Here is a 20,336-nt window from a genome sequence, read left to right as displayed (position 1 = left end):
TCCTGCTGGTTCTGTATTGAGATGTACTATCGAGTTAAAGGGAGAAAGACCGGTCTTTCTACTCTTGTCAAGAGACAGTCTTGGAAACTCCCAGGGGGCAGTTCTATCCTGTCCTGAAGGGTCAGTATGAGTCAGCATGGACTAATGGCGATGAGTTTGATTTTTTTGGTAAACAAGTTTGGAGAGGGGTCCCACGCGGCTCTAGATTTGGTGCTGGCTGTTAATTGTAAGGTCTGTGGGTCAAACCCAACAGGCACGCCTCAGGAGAAAGATGAGCCTGTCTAATCTCACAATGATTTACTTGTATATTTATCATATTCATTCATTTATATTTTCCTATATATTTACCTTATATAATGTCATTATGACTGAGTCAGGACAGACCTGACGACAGTGGGTATTTTGGACTGACCATGTCTGAAGGAGCCTGGATGGTGTGGGGCCGTCAGTGTTGGGCTGCCAACGGAAAGGTGGTTAGACTCCGCTGACCACACTAAGGGAGAAAGAGGCAGCCTCCTGCTTCCTTAGAGACTGCAGCCTTGGACGCCCTGTGGCTCAGTTCCCCTCTGTCCTACAGGGTTGCTCTGAGGTCGTCAACTCAATGGCAGTAGGTTTTTTATTCATTTGTTGCCAAGTTGGGGCTAAGGGTTGCTTCATCTTCCTCACCCACTGTCTTTGCCCACTGGCTGCCTCTGGAGGGGGCACACGGTGAACTTGCAGGTAGCTAGCTGAAAGTGAAAGGTTGGAGGTTCAAGGCCACGCAGACATGGCTTAGAAGAATAACCCCGGGCTGTGAGTTGGAAAAGGCAGCCAGTGAGGACCCCGGGTGGCACAATTCTACTCAGATGCTCTTGGGGACATGGGGGTCAGGGTCACCTGCACTGTTGGATGCTAGGACGAGACAAGCCTGAGTTGGCTGGCCACCTTCATGTCTGGCAGCTGTCTTGAGTGGGACAATTCAGTTTCTGAGCAGCCCCCCTGAAAACATTTTATATTTCCCAACTTGGGGTCAGTGCGACGGCTTCAGGTCAACTTGCACCTTTTTAAAGAGGACCGATCTTTTACTGCAAATCGCCCTTCTCCCCCTTGGTGCTCATTAGGAGACACAGAGAGTGGCCCGTGGATGCTAGGTGACAGAGACCCACTGAATGACTTCATTGGCCTTTTGGAACAAGACAGGCCCTGCGACCACAGGTGCACACCGAGGCAATAGGAAGCCCAGTGCCAAAGACAGGCCGGCTGAGCTCAGAGGGGACTTTATAACCGCGTTAGGAAAACATTAGCATATCTACTCAATAAGGAGTCTGCTACGAACATCTGAACAGATAACGTAACTGGGTCCCCTGACTTATTTGTGGGCAGCAATCTTTTCCGGTGTGCACTTAACAACCACGTCTGACCATCTAGGGCCAGGGAGGAGCACAGTAATGTTATTTTCTGAACGGTCTAGATTTAATCTGGAACACATTGCTCTCTAAACGATGGGCGGCAAATGCATGCTTTGGAATGTGTACAGGAGGGTCAGCGCGGCCACTTCTCCAGAATGTCCGCTGACTCCTAGAGCGGTGCCAGTGATCAGCTGGCCTGGCTGATCACAGGAGAGGGGGAGAGGGCGTCCACCCAGAGGCCTCAGAGAAAGGGCTGGCCGCCTCCTTCCTGAAGGCACCAAAGGCTTGGCGTCTGACAGCGTGGAGGGTCCGAGAGCAGCATGCTGGAGCAGGAAGGACCAACGCCTTCCCCGAGACTGCGGTACCCTCCCCAGCGGACGCCAGGGAAGTGTACGCTCTCATCAGGCTGTCATTGACTTCATATTTTCCCCAAACCTGCTCTGTTGAGCGAGATGGGAATACACAAGATAGCAGCCGCATGCAGGATTCATCAGTGTGAGTCTCAACATATCAATTTTCAGGTGAAGCAACTTTAAGCACATTGTAGGCTTTTAGTTTCCATAGAAAATAATCTCTCATTGTTTTCAAAAGAAACTGAAAGCACCCAAAATTACCACACTTTTAACATCCTGACATGTTGATGGCCCGCGTTCTTCCCAGATCAAAGTCGGAGCCGCAGAAAGCAGAGCACTCGGCAGCTTACTTAAAACACCGTATCTCATATTTGGCAGGAATTACTGTAGTGAAAAAAGACAAGGTGACTTTCTAATATATATATATATATATGTATTTTAGTTTGGCAGAGATCTGAGGAGCTACAAACTAATTCAGGATGACATAAATGTTCCTCTCTCTCTCTACTGCTCTCTCTCTACTGCCCTGTCCCCCACTCCACTCCCCCCCCCCAAAACCACCTGAAAAGTTTGGGGCAGAAGCTCTGGGCTGACATATACTGTTCCTAGCTCACCGTGACAGTCCCAGGCCTAACAGAGTGCTGGTTCTCTAATGAGAATCATCTGGACTTAGCCGATTCAGGGGCAGCATCTTTCTTGCTGCCTGGGTGAATATTCTCTGTCCTTAAGGGAACCAGATCTACTCGGGAGCTGCTGTGTGGTACAAACCGTAAGGTCAGAGGTTCGAGCCTATCCTAAGATGACTAAGACAAAAGACGTGCAATCCGTTTAAGAAAGTCAGCCCCTGCAACTGTCAGGAGAGTGGTTCTCTTCTGACACATGCAGGGCCACCGTGAGCCGGACTCGATTCCCGTTCCAGACCTACTCTATGGCGGCGCTGCCACAGACAGCCACGATGCCATCCAGGGACTCAGCCCGGCTGCAACCTGCCGCACCGCTTCTGCGACGAAGCCACCCGGCGGGAAAAGCAGGCCAAGATGCTGCAGAAGAAGCCGCAGTAACGGTAGTCGGAGGAGAAACGCGAGGGGCCTGAAGCATGACTAGGCAATTCTACTCCGCAGTGGGCTGGGGCAGGGACTTGAGCAGTCGAATGACACGGGACACCATTCGGAGGGATGGACACAGTGGCTGCAACCGTGGGCTCCAACGCCACAGTGATGACTGACGGTGGCACAGGATGGGTGATGCTTCGTGCTTACTCATGAGCCCGTGCCATGGCCTGCCACAGCAGCAGCAGCAGGGACAGGAGGGAGAGACTTATCCTCTCGGTCACAGCGGTTCTCAACCTGTGGGTCATGACCCCTTTGGGGGGGTCAAACGACCCTTTCACAGGGGTTGCTCAATTCATAACCTTAGCAAAATCACAGTTATGAAGTAGCAACGGAAATAATTTTAAGATTGGGGTCACCACCACAGGAGGAATCGTATGAAATGGTCGAGGCTTGAGGAAGGTTGAGAAGCACCGCTCTAGGAAGTTCTCACCTCAGAGGAACGGTTGCTTGTTTTCCCAACTTTTCAGTTTGGGCAAAAAAGTCAGTGTAATTATTCATTATGAAACGAGAGAGCAGCATCCGAAAGTGCCAATCATCTGTTTCATTTACAGTGGACATATGGTTAGACTCTTTGCCAGTCTGAAAGCAATTTTCTTTCTTTCTTTTTAATTAAGATGGAAACATCCTTTACAGCTATTCTTAGGACTAGAACATTAAGACAACCACACAGGGGTTTCCAGCGACGGGGTGCCAGCCCTCCACATGGGTGTTGTTGTTTTGTTTTGGAAGAGTCCATGAGCTCATCAACTGTCTTCACGTTTGAGAGAGTTGAATTAACAAAGAAACAAATAACAGAAGAAGGACATTGGGCCCCGTGTGAAAATTACAGAAAAGCCCATCCTGAGTGTTACTCATTGTGTCGGTCTTGGTGTTTGGCTGTGCCTGTTTGCTGACATGCCCCCCCCCCCGGCTGATCCCCCTCTGAGCTGAGGAGCTGTTGGGGAGCTCATAGGGCCCACAGAGCCAGAGATATTGACTATCAAGCTCTTCCCAGAAAAAGTTTGCCCATCCCTGTAGCAGGAGACTTCCGTAAAAACAGGAAGGGAGGGGAGGGGCGGAGGCACAGGAGGAACGATGGCATGTATTGGCTATATTAAAAAATGATTGTTAGGATGGGTGAGTGCCCTGGAGGGAATTTTGTCTACGGGGGACCCCTGTGACATTGTAGAGGTTCTCCTGAGGGTCTTTGTGGCGTGATCGTTCCCATTGGCAGGTCTTTCTTGGGCCGAGAGCCTTGGAACGGCCTACGTTTGGGGTAGCAGGTGAGTGCTTCTCTGCCATGCTACCAGGGGTCCTGTGAGGGGCTGAGGCCCATCAGGAGGGAAGACAAACCTTGGTGGCTGAAGGAAGCATATGGAAGTTCCATACAGCACTTAGAAACTCAGGCAAAGAGCTGCCATCTCGAGGAGAGAGGGAGGAGCCTGGGCGGGGTACTGGCTCATCTGTTAGCCTGCTAACCACAGGGTCAGCAGGTCCAAAGGACCAGCGGCAATTTAGGAGAACGATTTACAGCCTGGGAAACACAAAGGGACAGTTTCACTGTTCTATAATGTCGCCGTGAGTTGAGTAGACAGTTTGTCTTTGAGGAGTGAAGATCTGAGGGAGGGGTGTTAGAATGGGCACCCGGCAATCGAGGGCTAAGTCTGACCCTACAACCAATGAGCTGTGCGATTCAGACTCTGGGCATCAGCATCCAGTGCTCCCCGGTGGTTGCAATGCGTTGTGTGTGGGAAGACAGGGACATGGATGCAGTTGAATGATGAGCTGAAAGTGCTATAAATGGAAAAGTCAGCATTTCTAAGGAAGTGTAAGGGGAACACCTCTTAGGTACTAGGCAGATACCACTCAACCATCAGCTTTCCATAAGGTGGTGGCTCGGGTGTTGCTATGGTGCTGGAAGCTATGCCGCTGGGATTTCCAATACCATCTGGGTCCCTCATGGGGACAGGTTTCAACAAAGCTTCCAGGCTAAGGCAGACTAGAAAGAAAGAAAAGCCTGCGGCCAGCTTCTCAAAACAGTGCAACGGGCGCCCTGGGGGTCGCAATAGGATATGGTCAGGCAGTGGGGAAACCTCAAGATACACGGGGCCTTCCAAAGTGGACTCACGCATACCCGCCACCAGGAGGATGGCACGCCTCGCTTAGGGGGGCACCATGCGTCACAGCCAACTCAATCGCAAGGAGCAGTAGAGCTGCCACCTGCACGTACCACGTGTTCAATTGTTCTAAGGCAGGTAGGAAACCCAGGTGAGATGATGCAAACGCCCTGGAATGGAGATAGGTGCCCGATGTTGCAGGTGACAGAGGTGCCCGCAGAGATGAAGCAGGTCCCTGAGCAGAGAGCAGTCTTCATTTCATAGCCACGCTCTCCTACCCCCAGTTTCTCTGGCATCAGGCAGGCCTGAGGCAGAATGCCACCCTGGGGCTTCCCTGGAGGCCTGGAAAAGTTTACACAGCTCTTCAGAGCACATGGTCCAGGCTGCATCTGCGGGGAGCATTTGACACTGGACGGCTCCGATGGAAGAGTATCCGAAAAGGTCCCAGACCCCGGTTGTGGGAACAGGAACTGGGGGATGACGTTCCCTGGCGTTGATAAAGGCTCACATTTCCCAATATGTCTCAGGGCTGGCAACATTTTTCTTCGACACCCACCCACATGCCTGGATCTGTGGAAGAACTTGACATGAGGCTGAACTACTCCAAATTGCTCATTTCTGGAAAGCTTTCTCCTGATGGGTCTGAACATGCAAGGAAGATAATTTGACCTGTTTGTCATAGCTCCTGGCAGGCCTGAACCCAGGGTCTGTCCATGAAAGTCTCAGGCTGAGGCTTCAATTTCAGGACCTGTCATGTTGTCGGCAGAACTCTGAGCCATGTGGGAGACGGAATGGGTGCAGGATAGCAAGACAGCGAACAGGAGGGCATCGGATTTCATGGTAGCTCCTGCCCTTCTCTTGTTGGCTTGGGTTCTAGGGAGATGCCACCCCTCATGGCTCCCAACATCACTCTCCTCTGCATTTGCGACACAGCTTATGCCCCTGCAGCTCTGTAATTAATAATATACCGCTTTTCATCTTCAAAGTGATTTCTACACATTAATTAATCCTCACGACACTTGAGCGTTCCTGCATGTAAAGAAGCATCATACACCCCCCCCCCCCCATTTTGAACTTAGGAAGCCAAAGCCCAGAGGCAAGCAGCTTTGTCACAGCTAAGAGGGAAGGAGGCTCTGGGGTCAAGGTCAGCCCTCCAGCTTCAGACGCACCATCATGCTTTCTGAGCTCCTCAGTGCGGTCTCCAGACAGCCTCTATTTAGCTCCACGCTCTAGGCCTTTCTGCCGAGGACACTGGCCTGTGGTGACATCCCTCATTCTGAGTCACAAACTATTCTTCAATATGCCAGGGTCAAAGCCTAATTGTACCTAAAGCATACATAATTGGGAATGATGGATTATAAACTAATAAACCCATCTAAGATGCTCGGGTCCAGCTTGCAGTAGCTTCCAGACTGAAGATAAATATGTTTCCTAATCCATCATTTATAACTTATACACTTGATTAAAACATTAAACTCTCACTCTGTAAGATCACCCTTACAGAAAGCTATTATATTTTAACTATCAAGCTCAATAAATCAGCCAGTAACCATCTATCTCCTTCCTGCGAGCGGAGTTGGAGGCGCACTGGGGATGCTATTGGCAGAGGCAGGTGGTATCTCAATTCCTATATCTAGGCTCCCTATGGTGTCCCTGAACCCAGTGAATCATTAAACCTGAAAAGTGAGCACACGGAACCCTTTAGAAGTTTCTGACACAAAGCCAAATCACGCAAAGACCTCATGCCCAAAGGCGCACTTAATTTGTTTCTGCTGAGCCCCCGGAGCAGCTACCTGAGGAATTGCTCACAACCACCGCGAACAACATAAGAGTCGACTCAAGTCATTCAGAGGGGCCAAAGATGCTCTTGGCCTTGCTTCCCGGGGCCAACCATTATTCACCAGAGAGCTAAGCGAGAAAAAGGCCCAGCTTCCATGTCAGGCCCCTCTGGAGAGCTGGGCTTTCCCCAGAGGACTTGGCAAAGCCCCAGCCAGGTAGGCATGCTGCCTTCTCTGGGGGGTAATTTTCCTTGATTTTGGAGGGCATTCCTGGGAAATGTAACTGGTCAGGAATAGAAAACCCTTTTTTCTCCACTTCTCATAGTAAGCACAGGTATATGATGGAAAATGCACAGCAAAATTTGGCATGTCCTGGTCTACTATGGGCTGGGCCCCAGGTGTCTTGGCATGGGCAGTCACTTCCCTCTGCCATCAGGCCAGCGTGGGTTGGAAGGTTTGAATTATTGGACCAGTTTGTTGTCTGATAGGCATCGTGCCGCTGGGACTGCCTGAAGATAAAGGAAGAGTGGAAGCCATCACACTGAGGGAGGTGGGAAGGGCTTGTGTAGAAGAAGGGGCAGGCTAGCATGGTCAGAGGAACTCACTGTTTCCTCTGAAATGCGAGTGGCTCCAGCAGCAGGGCTAAGGACTACTAGGGAGTTGGCTTCCTTTGGACATTGTGAAATGGCACAGATGAACTGAGAGGGCTGGCCAGGGCTGCCCTGAAGCCAAGTTGAACCGTCAAGTGTTTCAAATAAGCTTCAGCAAACTTCACCATGGCCTGGCCCCTTCCTGGGCCAGGAAGACTGCCACTGGCAGGCTCTGCTGACAGAGCAGCAGGACTGGGGCTCTTTGTCGGGCCAGGAGCTGCAAGCGGAATTTGGGTCCGGCCCAGAATGCTGATTTGCCTGTGGCACCCTGCCCCCAGCCCTCAGCATCTGTTGCTTTCCATGGTTCCATGGCTACCCCCCACAAGTACAACCCAACATCAGTGGCATGGGAATCAAGGGGCCCCAGCAACCTCACCAAGCCACTACCCGGAGTCCTGCTCTGAGCCAGCAGGCGCGCAGCCAGCATGAGAGGGAGACCTGACTCGATCCAGGAGCAGGGGGTGAGATGTGGTTGAGACTGAAAGGACAGAGCCTAAGGATGTGGACCAGGTCAATCATATCGGGGCTCTTTGATTCTGCACAAAGACGGGGTTGCATGTTCTGGCCTCCCATGCCCATCCTGTGCCGGTACCACTGCTCGGAGAATGAACTCGCTGCTTGGCTCTCCCAGGGGTCAAGATGTTCTCAACCCTGCCATCACTCTCCTTCTCTTGGGTTTCTATTTGGCTGCAGTTAACCTGCGCTGCATGGATACTGGAGCAAACACATGGGTTCAAATGCAATGATGGAGGAGGCAGACGGCTACTTTGGGAGTGAGGGATGGGTTTGCGGGCATGACAATTCCCAGCCCATCTCCAAGAAAGGATCCAGTCAGGATGCTTAATTTCAGTTCTGATAAATGTCATTTAGAATCCTGAAGGAGAAACTCATCAGATTTAAATGGATTTCAAGAGGAAAAAAATCACTCCCATCCATCACTCATTATTACTTCTTTCAGGAGCCAAGAAGCAAATTGTACAAACAGCAGAGGGCCTGTGCATCTGCCGGCCCACGGCCCCACCCCAACATGTCGCCGCCTGGCTCCTTGGGCCAACACGTGGTCCAGACTTACCGATGAAATAGGCGAGCAGGATAGCCAAGAGGAGGGCCGCGGCGATGGCGGACAGGGCGGCACATTTCCAGCTGCAGTATTTAGACGGCTTCTTCAGCTTGAAGGCCTTCCTGGAGAAGGTGTTCCGGGGCAGGAGGCGGGGTGGTGGGGTGTAAACTGTCCCTGAGGTCAGGGGGTACCCCGGAGAGGAGCTGCTGAACAGTGGGGTGCTTCCCGAGGACGTCTTAAAGAGGAAGTGCCTGCCAGGAAGAAAGGAGAGGGTCAGAGTGCCTTGGGGGTGGGGGTGGGGGCTCAGGGGGATGTCTAGCTAGGATGCCCCCTCCCTTGTTCTGATGGGTGTAGCCCTACAGAAGGGGCCCTAGTGGCATGGTGGTGATGCCTTTGGCTGCTGGGCAACAGGTGACTCATGGGAGAAAGGCCCACGCAGCAGCTTTCATGCAGATAACAAACAGCCAAGAAACCCGATGGGCGGTCCTTTTGGTCACACGGGTCTGCTGGGAGTCAGAAGCGACTTGACTGTCTAGTCCTCTGGGTTCCTGGGTAGTGCACACAGTTAGCACTTGGTTACCAACATCGACTCATTGGTGATCTACTTAGGCTGACACTTATTGAAGAACCTTTGGAGCGCAGATCTACTCTGAAACACGGGGTGTGTGGGGGGGGGTGTCACTGTAAGTTGGGATCAGCAAGAAGGCAACAGGTCTGCCATTCCTTCTTTGCGCCTTTCTTCTTTGTTGAATATCGTTCTGGAGAGGCGGCAACTAAGAGGAAGGCTCTCGATGAGATGGATTGACACGGTGACTGCAACAATGGGCTCAAGCGGAAGAACTGTTGTGAGGATGGGCCGGTCAGGGTTTTGTGCTGGTGTAAATATATACCAGCAACCCTTGTGGGATTGCCGCGAGTCAGAGCCTAGCAACAACAACGCAATTCTGGAGTTCTCTGGGTGGTGGAAGTAAGAGCCGACTATCCAGTGGCTCAGAAGGAATTCATACCACTCTACGTCAGAAAAATCAGTCCTTGAAATTGCCACGAGTCCGGATAAACTCAATGGCAACTGGTGTGGCATTTGGGGGGTGTTGGTATAAAAAACTCACGGTCAATGAGTCGATGTTGACTCATCGTGACCCTATAGGATAGGGTAGACCTGCTCGTGGATTTATGAGACAAGAACTCTTTGTGTGAGTAGAAAGTCTTTCTCCCAGGGCTTTAGTATAGTGCTAGTTAATTAGTCTTACATAGACTGAAAAGGTAACCGTTACACTTGATGATGACATGTATTCATTCTATGAATTTGCATGGCTTATAGTTTCACCTATACATTGCATTCCCAGCAACCATCCCAGAGAAAAGGTATAACAATTGGACTGCTGTAAATCTCTCAGAGGTGATGACAATGATGGTGATGATAGCTCTCATGTGTGGTCTTTGCTAGTCGCTGTCAAGTTAGTCCCCATTCATGCCAACCCAATGCACAATGGAACAAAATGCTGCCTGGTATTCATGGGCTGATTCTTTGAAAGAGGGGCCTAGTCTGGTAGCTTCACTGCTAGAGAAACCTCTTCTGTATCACAGTGAGCTGCAAGCCTCTCGAGAGAAGGTGGTTGCTCTGTGTGAAGGGCACTGGCTGGGAATGGAACCTGGGTCTTTGGTAGGAAGGCGCCCATTGGACCATTGGACCACTACTATTAGAGAGCTAGGTGAGAGAAACCCGACACATGCTGTCACACCTATTGTGAACGCACAACTTTGTTAATCTCTCCGCTTTAGGTTTGAGGAGTAAGGTTTAGCCAAGCCAAAGATTTAACCCAGCGAGCTACAAGAATCTGTGCTCTTCAATGGTACCTTTAACTGCCTCTCTGGTCCCTGCGCTGGGTTCCACTCTCCATCCCACTTCCTGTCCTGAGATGGTCTACATCATGGGATCATGGTTCTTTTTTTGAAGCATCTTCACCTACCAATTGAGCAGGGAGCTCGTGGGAGCCCCAGGGGTGGTGTAAAAGCAAGGTAATAGGGTGGCTGATCACACCTCAGAGGATGTAACCCTTCTTCAGGGGTCAGGAGACTCTCCCCCCAAGGATACTTCAAGGACGAGTAACTCTCTTGCTGACAATTGATTTTTCCTCACTCTTATGTCTGCCTTTTATGACTTCAAAAGTGACTTGCCATATGTGTTTGAATCAATGACTAGTCTTCAGAAAATATGAGTGTGTTAGAGGATCTTAAGGTGAGGGCTAGTTTATAGTTTAGAGTCTGGAGACCAGGAGTTTCACCTTGTTTTGTTTCTTGTTCATCTTTATGGTTCCTGAAGCCAAGTAAAAGCCTCGCGCGTGTGTGCGTGTGTGTGTGTGCGTGTGTAGGAGGGTGGGGGAGGGAAGTGAAAGCTTTAATGAATGAATGAATGGACCTCACTTATTGTTTTGTGATTTTACTATGTTTTAAAATTTTTAAATGTCATATCATTGTTTTCTCGCTCTCTTCTGATCTTCAATACACTTACATGTTGATATGTATTGATCACATCTGATTACCATGCTAAATGTTTACTTGCAATTAAAACTCCTATCAACTCTTTCAAGAGGACATGATTACTATCCCTGATTTGCAGGTGAGAAAGGTGAAGCTGAGAGTTAGCTAGCAGAATTTCTGGAATTAAAGCTCCATTTTTCCTGATTTGAAAATCTCTATAAGGGTGACACCACACTGCACCTGCACTGGGGGTTCGCAGACTTTCTTGGGGATTGGACACATTCGGGCATTTGTTTTTTTAAAAACAAAACCCTTGAAGTATTTCAATGATTGATGAAAATTAAATGATCCCAGTATGGCATATTATCATAAGGAAGCTCTTTGATAAGGGACCCACCTAAATTAGAGACTTAGTGGGACTCCACCTGCATGAGTCAGCCTGGTTAAGTTACTCAGTGTTGCTCTGTAGAACCTCCGTGTGCACATTTGAACAGTGAGATTAATGAGAGAACAGACACCTCATATCTGCTTGGCATAAGGATTACCTAGGATCATGTAGACAAAGCACTTTGCCAAAGGTATGTGTCACAATACACCCTCACGACATTGAGAGTAGCTTTTGTTATTAATTCTTCAGAACAGCATAAGGAATCTGAAACATGCGTTCCAATTTAAGCTTGACAAATGTCAAATAAACACCTGAAAAATACTCCAAATCACAAAATCACAGTCAACTGCCTATAATTAAGCTGGAACATATGTATACCAGAAAGCCAGGGTGGAAGAGAGCGCTGCGATATCATTTAGAGCTACTTAAAATTTATCTCATGAGCAATTCACCAAGAGTGGGTCGTAAAAATAGCAAATCAAACTAAAACAAAGGAATATAAAGACACTGCAAGGACTCATCAGTGCAAACTTGCACATATGCAAGGCCCAGTTCGCACTCTGCGTGGACGCCACCTACAGCCCTGACTGCAGCCATTGCCAATTCTGCCTGAATCTCCAGAGCTCCGGTTCTGGCCTGACTTCTTCCTTGAGCTCCAGACAGCTTGCTGTGGTGATTTGGACATGCCCTTCCCTCCCTAAGGGCACACGCAGAACCCCTCTCTTCTGTGACTGCCAAAGGTTGTTTGCTCCTCTGCCTCTCCCCTCACTTTGTCTTAGTCAGCTCTGAGACCCACTCCAACTAATCTGCCCCATCTGTTCTCATTCCATTTTGCTTCCCAACTAGCAAATGCCATTGCACCTTGACTACTTCCAAATCCCTAGTGATCCTTGGCTGCCTAAAAGGAAAACAACACCCGTCTCTATGTGGGGTAGGCTCCCTTCCACTGCCACTGCCTTACTGTTCACATTGCCAACCGTGTCCTCCCTGGCTCTCGTGCTATTCTCTGGCCACCTCAAGGTGCATCATCTTTCCTTCACACACAGGCTCATATCACCGTATCTCTGTGGAAGCGGCGATGTGCTCCCAGGGTGGCTTTCCTGCCTTCTCTCCCTGTGGCAGCATAGTCAACTCCCAATCACCTTCCAGGCAGTCCCGGAACCCTCTTCCACCAGCAGAGCCTTTCCTTGCTACACTCAAGGATCTATTTACATACCGGGTCAAGTGCATTGTATGTATGTACATGTGCATTTGTGTGCATTTGTGGTGTGTGTTTATCTGTGTCTGTGCCAAACCAGATCGTGAACACCCAAACACTTGAAACTGCCAGCTGGTACTTTAAGTCTCTCTAAAGTCTAGACCAGTGCCTGGCCATGAGTCAACTCCGGAGACAGAATAAGTAACCTTAAAAACAGCAAAGCTTCAGCAACTAGAGGGAAATCACAGATGATGATTAAGAAGCTTAATAGGCTTCAGGTTATTTTTAATACTCGCATTTAATATACTCCTAGACTTGAAAAAGAAAAATAGAAAAAATAAGATTATTATATCTCATTAGAGGATTGCTACACTTAAGTTTTAAATGGTCCCTTTGACAGTTCATTCTATCTTCCACACTTCCTCCTAAGAAGGAAGTCAGGGCATGTCCCTCACTTTCTAAGCAACCACTTGTGTCCCCATGCCCCCCAGAACCTACCAATAACACCTGGAATACATTCAAAAGTCCTCCCATAGCCTACACCACCCGGTATGATCTGGCCTCAGGCACCTCTCCAATTCTGTGACTACCTGTATCCCACCTCCTTCCATGCATCACACGGTCGTTTCACTGTTTCTTACCACCATCACTTCCACCACAGCCTGCCTCACGGCCTTTGCACTTGCTATTCCCTGTGCTGAGGATATCTGCACGGCTTGCCCCTTTACATCATCACATTACATCCATTACATCATCACATTACATCTTTACATCATCACATTACATCCTGTACATCATTCCATTACATGCATCATTTCATTCCATTGTCTACATAATCACATTATATCCTTTACATCATTCACTGACAATGCTACTTTCTCAGAAAGGTCTTCCCTGGCCCATACAGTAATGTAGCACCTTTTTCTCTGTTACCCTCTACTCTGTTAAAACTGCTGTATTTTTCTTCATTTTACACATACTTGTATATGTATTATCTGTATCCACCATTAGATCTGAATTTTTATGGTTTTGTCAAAACTATATTCTTAGTGCCTCAGATACAGGTTGGCACCTAGGCTGTACTACACACAACTTTGTTAAATGACCAACTTACAGTCTATTCCATTGCTCAAAAAGCCAATGCTAAAAGGCCTGCAAACAGATTGCATTTGTAAGTAGGGCTCTTCTGCTAGGCTGACTGCTGCTGTCCACACAGATTCACAAGTTTGTATAGGTGCACAGAGCCAAATGCCTATAGGTCTTCAGACATCCTCGATCCCTCCAAGGTGAAGACAGCCTGCCTGCTTTTTGGCCCGGCATGAACTAATTTGTAGTTTCTGGTGCTTAAGTTTATTAAACCGGATTACCTAAGAGGTAGAACCTTGATCCTCCCATAATCCAGTTATACCCTGGTGTTACTAATCTGTAGAAGATTAAATTCAGAGAACAAATAAAAAGGGGCACCATTTTAAAAGAAGGCGTCTTTGGGTGGCATGCAATAGAAACAGCACAGTCTGCAGCTAGCCCGAAGGTTGGGGAGGTTGAGTCTACTCAGAGGTGCCTTAGAAGAAAGGCCTGCCGGCAACCTAGTCAAAACCTCCAAACATCAATCCGGGTAAGGGGCACAGTTTTACCCTGACACGCATGGCGTCCTTGGGGGTTGGGAATAACTCCAAGGCAGCTAATGGTATGATTTAGCGTTTTAATTGTGCTTTGGGTAAAGGTTGACGGAGCACAGCATAGTTTTATATTCAACGTGTCCTACACATTGTGCGTCAGCTCAACTGATGCAGTCCTCTCAACAGACCATCACTTTTCCGACTTCCTCCCTGCGTCTTCCTGTCCCCAAGCCCCCTCCTTCTGTCACCCTCTGCACCTTTTCCTCTGGTAAATCCTTTGATCTGTGGTCATCATCATTCTAAGGCTGGATTAAGTTCAGTTCCACACCTGTAGATGTTGAAAGACTAGCGTTGGGGAAACTGGTTTGAGTATGACAATCGTGCTCATTTAGAAATGCGCAATGCCTGGGCCCAGGGGTGACCTATTGAATAACAATGTCTGGGCACAGGTCTGAGAATGGGGAGTTTACAAAGATCCCCAGGTAATTCCAACCTAAACTAAACTGTACGAAGTTTTGCCCTAACAGTTTTGGCATCTTTCACATGTACCTGAGTTAGGGAGAGTGGGTTAGATTGCAAATAGATATATTTTACAAAATATAAGCCTTAGTTCCTGATGTCTTTAGGGGGTACTATGAAATTTACAACTTACTTCCCAATGATGCAGCAAAAAACAAACAACAAAACCAAGCAAATCCCTAACTCTTTATCCCTCTATAAAGCAAATATGGTGAAATGATAGCAATCGGCGAAGCTTGATGGTTCTTCCAATTTTTCTGTACATTTGAACTTTTTTGTAATAAAAATTTGAAGAATAAAAAGAGACAAGCTTTGCCCAAGGAAAACAAAATAGGCTGAAGCAGGGAAGGATACCCGGGGTAAAGTTTGGCCAGATGGTCACCAGCAGGACCAAGAGCTTGGAGGACAGCTCTTAATTTCCCCCTGAACTGGCTATTAAGACAGTGTTTCCCCTCGGGGCTCACTCCACCACTCCTGTGAATCATTTGTGATGCCCACACTGGACCTCTTCGCAGCGGTCGGTCATGGAAGTAGCTCCACTCAGGACTCCAGGCGTCAGCAAAAATGTGTAGTTTCCAAATGCACTTGACATTTTTCAAGCACAACTCAATTGCTCTCAGAATTGGCCACTTGTGCCTTGGAAAAGGAAAGGCAAATGAGAGGCCCCAAAAGTGCCGTCCTTGGAGTTTGCTAGCACACAGAGGGACCAGGAAACCAGCGCCTGACGCCTTAGGGGAAAATCCAAGCGTCACTGTGACCGGCCTTCTCCGCCATGGGGTTGCTGGGGCTTTGGTCCCAACCCCAGTGTCGCGGTGGGCACAGACAGGCTGCTGCTGCTCAGCTCTGCTCCTCAGGTGCCTGTGATTTCGGAAGAATCCGGAGAACACCACTTCACCATCAGGGATCCATCTTTTCGGTCAATGTCACCACTTTTTCTCATGAGAAAGCACAACCATTTAAAGACAACAGAGAGTGGGTGCCAAACAGCGGCACTCCTAGGCAAACAGGTAAACGCTTAGGGATCTGAGCCAAGCATGCTTCTGCTTAAAATGGATTTAGGAATTGAGGGCATTCCCTTGATTAAATACCCATACCCATAGGAGCACATGTACACACACACACACACACATATACACACACGAGCGCGCACGAAACTAAGTCAAAGAACATCATTACAAAATCAGAGACACCTTTATAAACAAAAATCACAAAATGTGAAACAACTCTTTCTAACATCTCCTATACCTTAGTTTACACACATCTGCAGGCACGGCTCCATCTCTCCCCCTTCCCCCAAGCATGCCACAGTACCCGATACCAAAGCAACCATTTGGGCCAGCTGGAGGGACTCAAGTCATGTTTCCTTTCAATGTTCTTCAAGGGCAAGAAAAGGAGGTCTGAAGGGGGAAGATCAGGACTGCAGGGTGAACACCGTCACACGACAGCCATTGCTGCCCTTGAAGACTGAGCAGGAGCATTACTGTGATCAAAAAAAGGCCCCCACCCTATCCCCAAAAAAAGAAAGAAAAAAGAAATTCCCAGCACAACTTCTCTAGCCTTCCCCCACCCCCAATTTTCTTAAAACGTTTTCTTAACAATCCTACACGATTGTCCTACGTAGCTTGAGAAAACTCTCATCAAGATGAGCCCTTGTGGGAATCCCCAAATACAGCCACTAGAACATTCTCTGCTGACCTCCCTGCCTGGAAGCTCAATGGCTCAGCAGGTCCCGTGGATGCTGCCACTGTTTTGATGGGAACTTCTTTTTTTAAGACCCCCCCCCGATGGGACGAGGGTATTCCTGAGAGACATGGTCCACAACCCTCCACTGATGGCAGAGACATTTTAAAATTTGTTCTCTTTAGAACAAGCTCAGGCACCCGTGAGCTGGAGCCCTCGTAGACATTGATTACCTTCTTCAAGTTATGCAACGACTTCCGTTTTCCTTTGACAAATGAGCCCGCCACCAGAAAGTTCCCACTGATGCTCCTCAGGTAAAGTCCCTGCTTCCCCTTTCCTCTCACACCTGGCCACCACTAATTACCTTTGGTTTCTACATACTTGGTTACTTCTTACGTGCTGTCATGCAATGGCTGTCCTCTTGTGTCTGCCTTATTTCGCTCAGCAAAGTATCCTCAAGGGTCATGCATGTTGGGGCGTGCATCAGGGCCTCTTCCCTATTGACGGGGGAGCACAGTTCCACTGTGCATGAGATGGTATGTATGCACCTCACTATGTTTATCCACTCATCCACTGGTGGACGTTTAAGTTAGTCCCGCCTTTTGACTATTGTGAATAACAGTGAGCATTGGTGCGCGGTGATCTAGATGGATCACTACTTTCAGGGGCCAAGGGTACAGGCTCAAAACCAGAAGTATATCCAGGGCACCGCATGTAGGGAAAGTGCCCAGTGGAACACTTGGGAGATGGCAGCAATGAGCATTTTTTGTGTGCCTTTGCAGGTCCCATTGCCAGCTATGGGAGATCTTTCAGCAGCTTAAGACAAACTCCAATAAACACTTGTCTCGGCAGATGGGTCTTTACCTGAGAGTGGAATTGCTAGGTCATATCGTAGTCCTAAGAAACTCTGGTGGTGCAGTGGTTCAAGTGCTTGGCTGGGAACCGAAGGGAAGTTCAATAATTTCAATCCCCTAGGGAGAAAGATAGAGCAGTCTGCTCGCATAAAGATTACAGGGTTGGGAATCCTATGGGGGCAATTCTCCATTCGTCAGGGTCGCTGTGAGTCAGAATCAACTCGACCACAAAGGATTTAGTTAGTTTTGTGCTTTGTTTTAATTATGGCAGCTCTATCTGCAGTCTTCAAAGAAACCGCCAAGTTTGAGCCGTGGTGCACGGGCGGTATTTGATGGAGGGCTGGCAAAATGACAGGGCTCATGGGTTAAACATTGGGCTGCTAATCGCACAGTTGGGAGTTCAAACTTATTAATTGCTCTGTGGTAGAAAGATGAGGCTCTCTGTGTAAATTCACATCCAGGAAACTACAATGCATGTGGTCTGACTCTTTCCTATAAGGTTGCTATGAGCTGGAATCTCCTTGGCCGCAATAGGCTTGATTTTGGAACAAACAACTCTTATGTGTAAACTCTGTCAAAGGGCATCAAAGAAAGAAACAATAACATAAAATCCTTTCGTACCAAATCCCATTTTTTAGCTTGCAACCACTGGGGCCCTAAGAGGCGGGTTTCCTATTTTCTGTTTGGCTTTATTCCGGGGTGGGAGGGGTGGAGAGGGGGGCATCCCAGCAGGGCTGTTGCACATACTACACAAATCATTGTGCTGCCTCCACTCCACAGGCCAAGTTTCTGTTTCTTTCTGACTCCCACTTCACCATGGCGCACCAGGGAGCTCACCGGGACAACCAATGACAAATGACGCCAAAGCCAGGCACTAGGCTCCCGAGGGCTGCCACAGCAAAGCTTCTTCTGGCAACGCAGCGACGGTCTTAACAGTCTCAATACCGCAACGTGTGCACAGCAGCGGCCCTGGTTCTCAGGGAGCCAGGTGTTGCCGGTTGTTCTGCAGAGAAAATTGACCTCCCCAGTCAACAAACTCACAGGTACTCAGAGGGCTTGATGAAAATATTGATATATAGCCCATTAATCCCTAATGGATTTTTAATATCAAATACAGAGTTGCTGAAATTTGATAAAGAGCCAGAGAAATGAGAGAGACAGAAATACACAGGGTGTAGGGGTATAGGTGCTCAGCGGGTGAAATCAGGTGTGTACCAGAAAACACAAGATTTCATCACATTTGACTGGTCCTGGTCATGCCCTTTGAAGCTTTCGGTTTATTGTCTCTAAAGGAGTACATTTAATACAGAGGCAGCCCATAAAGGGTACTGTAGCATGTCAAGTTACTGTAATTAGGTTTTCAGGAGTTATAATAAAACATTTAGTGGGAGAGAGGTTAAATAACCACTGTGCTGGCTGGCGGCATTCTCATCTGAGGAATAGGGATGGCGGTAGTCAGGGGCAGTTAGGGACTTGGAGGGTGGGTGCCACAGAGAGAGAGAGAGAGAGAGAGAGAGAGAGAGAGAGAGAGAGAGAGAGAGAGAGAGAGAGAGAGAGAGACATGTGGGGTGGAGGAAATCAGGGAAGGCAGAGAAGGCCACGGATGACAGGGAAAAAGAATGGGAGATCAAGAGAGATGAGGCTGGACATGCTCTACTCCGCCACTCACTCCAGTGAATAGAATGTAATTCTTTTAAAGGGCTCTATCTCTATGTTTCAAAGAACCCCGGTGGTGTAGTAGTTATAAGTTAAGCTGCTAACTACAAGGTCAGTTGTTCGAACCCACCAGCTGCTCCTCAGAAGAAAGATGGGGCTTTCTTCTTCTGTAAAAAGTTACAGTCCCAGAAATTCACAGGGGCCAGTTTGGCCTTCCCCTATAAGGTCACTCACTATGAATCAAATTCAACTCAATGACAGTGAGTGGTCTTTAAGTTTCTGATTTTGAAACAATGTACACATTCTAGCAAACCAAGTATAAGGATTTTTTTAAAAAAACGTATAAGAGGAAGCTTCAAAAAAGCCATGGAAAACTTCCATATCTTTCCCTAAAGGTTGGTGGATGGCTGTCATCCAGCTGCGTGGCCGCGCGGAGGCCTGGGATCCGCTTCTATGATGAATACAGTCAAGACAGCCTGAGGGCAAGCTCAACTCTGTAACACATGGGTCCACCCCGAGTCAGATCTGACCCACAGGCCACTAGCTTGGTTTTTTACAATTTATCATTATCATTATTAGTTCTTTTTAAACTCACTTGGATCCTAGCAAATTGGTATTCTAGCGTATTGGTATTCTAGCATAATATTGAAGGGTGGAGTGTCAGACCAACCAGGGTTTGAATGGTCAGGAAAAATTGTGCTTGGGTCCTGGCTCCTGTACTGACCACAGAGAACCTGGTGGTGCAGCAGTTAAGCGTGTGACTGCTAGCTGGTAAGCGAAGGGCTGGAACCCTGAGTGAGACAGATGTGAGCATTCACTTCTGTCAAGATGGCAACCTGGACAATTCTCTGACGGAGGCCTACTTTGTCCACGAGGGGCACTGTGAGTTGGAATTGGCAACAGGTTGGGCTTGTGCACGCACTACTGTGTGATGGTGTAGTCATGCCTTAGACTCCTAACTGCCACGGTCTTTGTACTCCTGGATGGAGTTCCAGATGCTGGAACTCACAGAGGCGGTCTGTCCTGTTCTGTAGTGTTGCTGTGAGTCGGCATTGACTTGCCGGCAGTGCGTTTGGGACTGTGTGATCTTGGGCAATTACTCATTCCCACTATGTCTCCAGGCCTCCTCTGTAAAGTGAGCTCAGTCACATGAAATCCTTAGCAGGGAGCTTGGTACTGAGTGTGTACTCAATAATAAAGGTAGCTCTTCATCGCTCTAGGATAGGAAGTTTGTGCATATTGCTCTCTACCAGAGACCCTTGACTGAGCCTAGAGGCAGCTAGACTGTGTGTCAAATGAACGAGCTATTCTGCTGAGCAGTGACTGCAGCAGGACCGCTCATCCCGTATCATTTTAGTAAGAACCAGGGGGTGGGGCTATTGCTCCTGTGCTTGGTCTCTTTGTCCACTTGGGAATAGATGCTTGGGGTTGAGGAAAGAACAGTTGCTTTTAAAATAAAATTTGGAGGAAAAATATGTGTTTAAAAAAATTGTATTCCCAAGTT

The 20,336-nt window shown here is 48.3% G+C and overlaps 1 protein-coding gene across 1 annotated transcript in view; it reads right to left on the bottom strand.

The window, feature by feature from the left end:
• The window catches only part of TENM2 (teneurin transmembrane protein 2), a 504,145-nt gene that overhangs the window by 321,795 nt on the left and 162,014 nt on the right, over positions 1-20,336 (bottom strand). The window contains exon 4 of the mRNA XM_075542722.1: positions 8,450-8,688. Coding sequence (XP_075398837.1) covers positions 8,450-8,688 — 239 coding nt within the window. The remainder of the gene's footprint in view (positions 1-8,449; positions 8,689-20,336) is intronic.

This window comes from Tenrec ecaudatus, chromosome 2 (genome assembly GCF_050624435.1).
Source record: "Tenrec ecaudatus isolate mTenEca1 chromosome 2, mTenEca1.hap1, whole genome shotgun sequence".
Lineage (NCBI taxonomy): Eukaryota > Metazoa > Chordata > Mammalia > Afrosoricida > Tenrecidae > Tenrec > Tenrec ecaudatus.
This window is presented reverse-complemented; position numbering and strand designations above follow the sequence as displayed.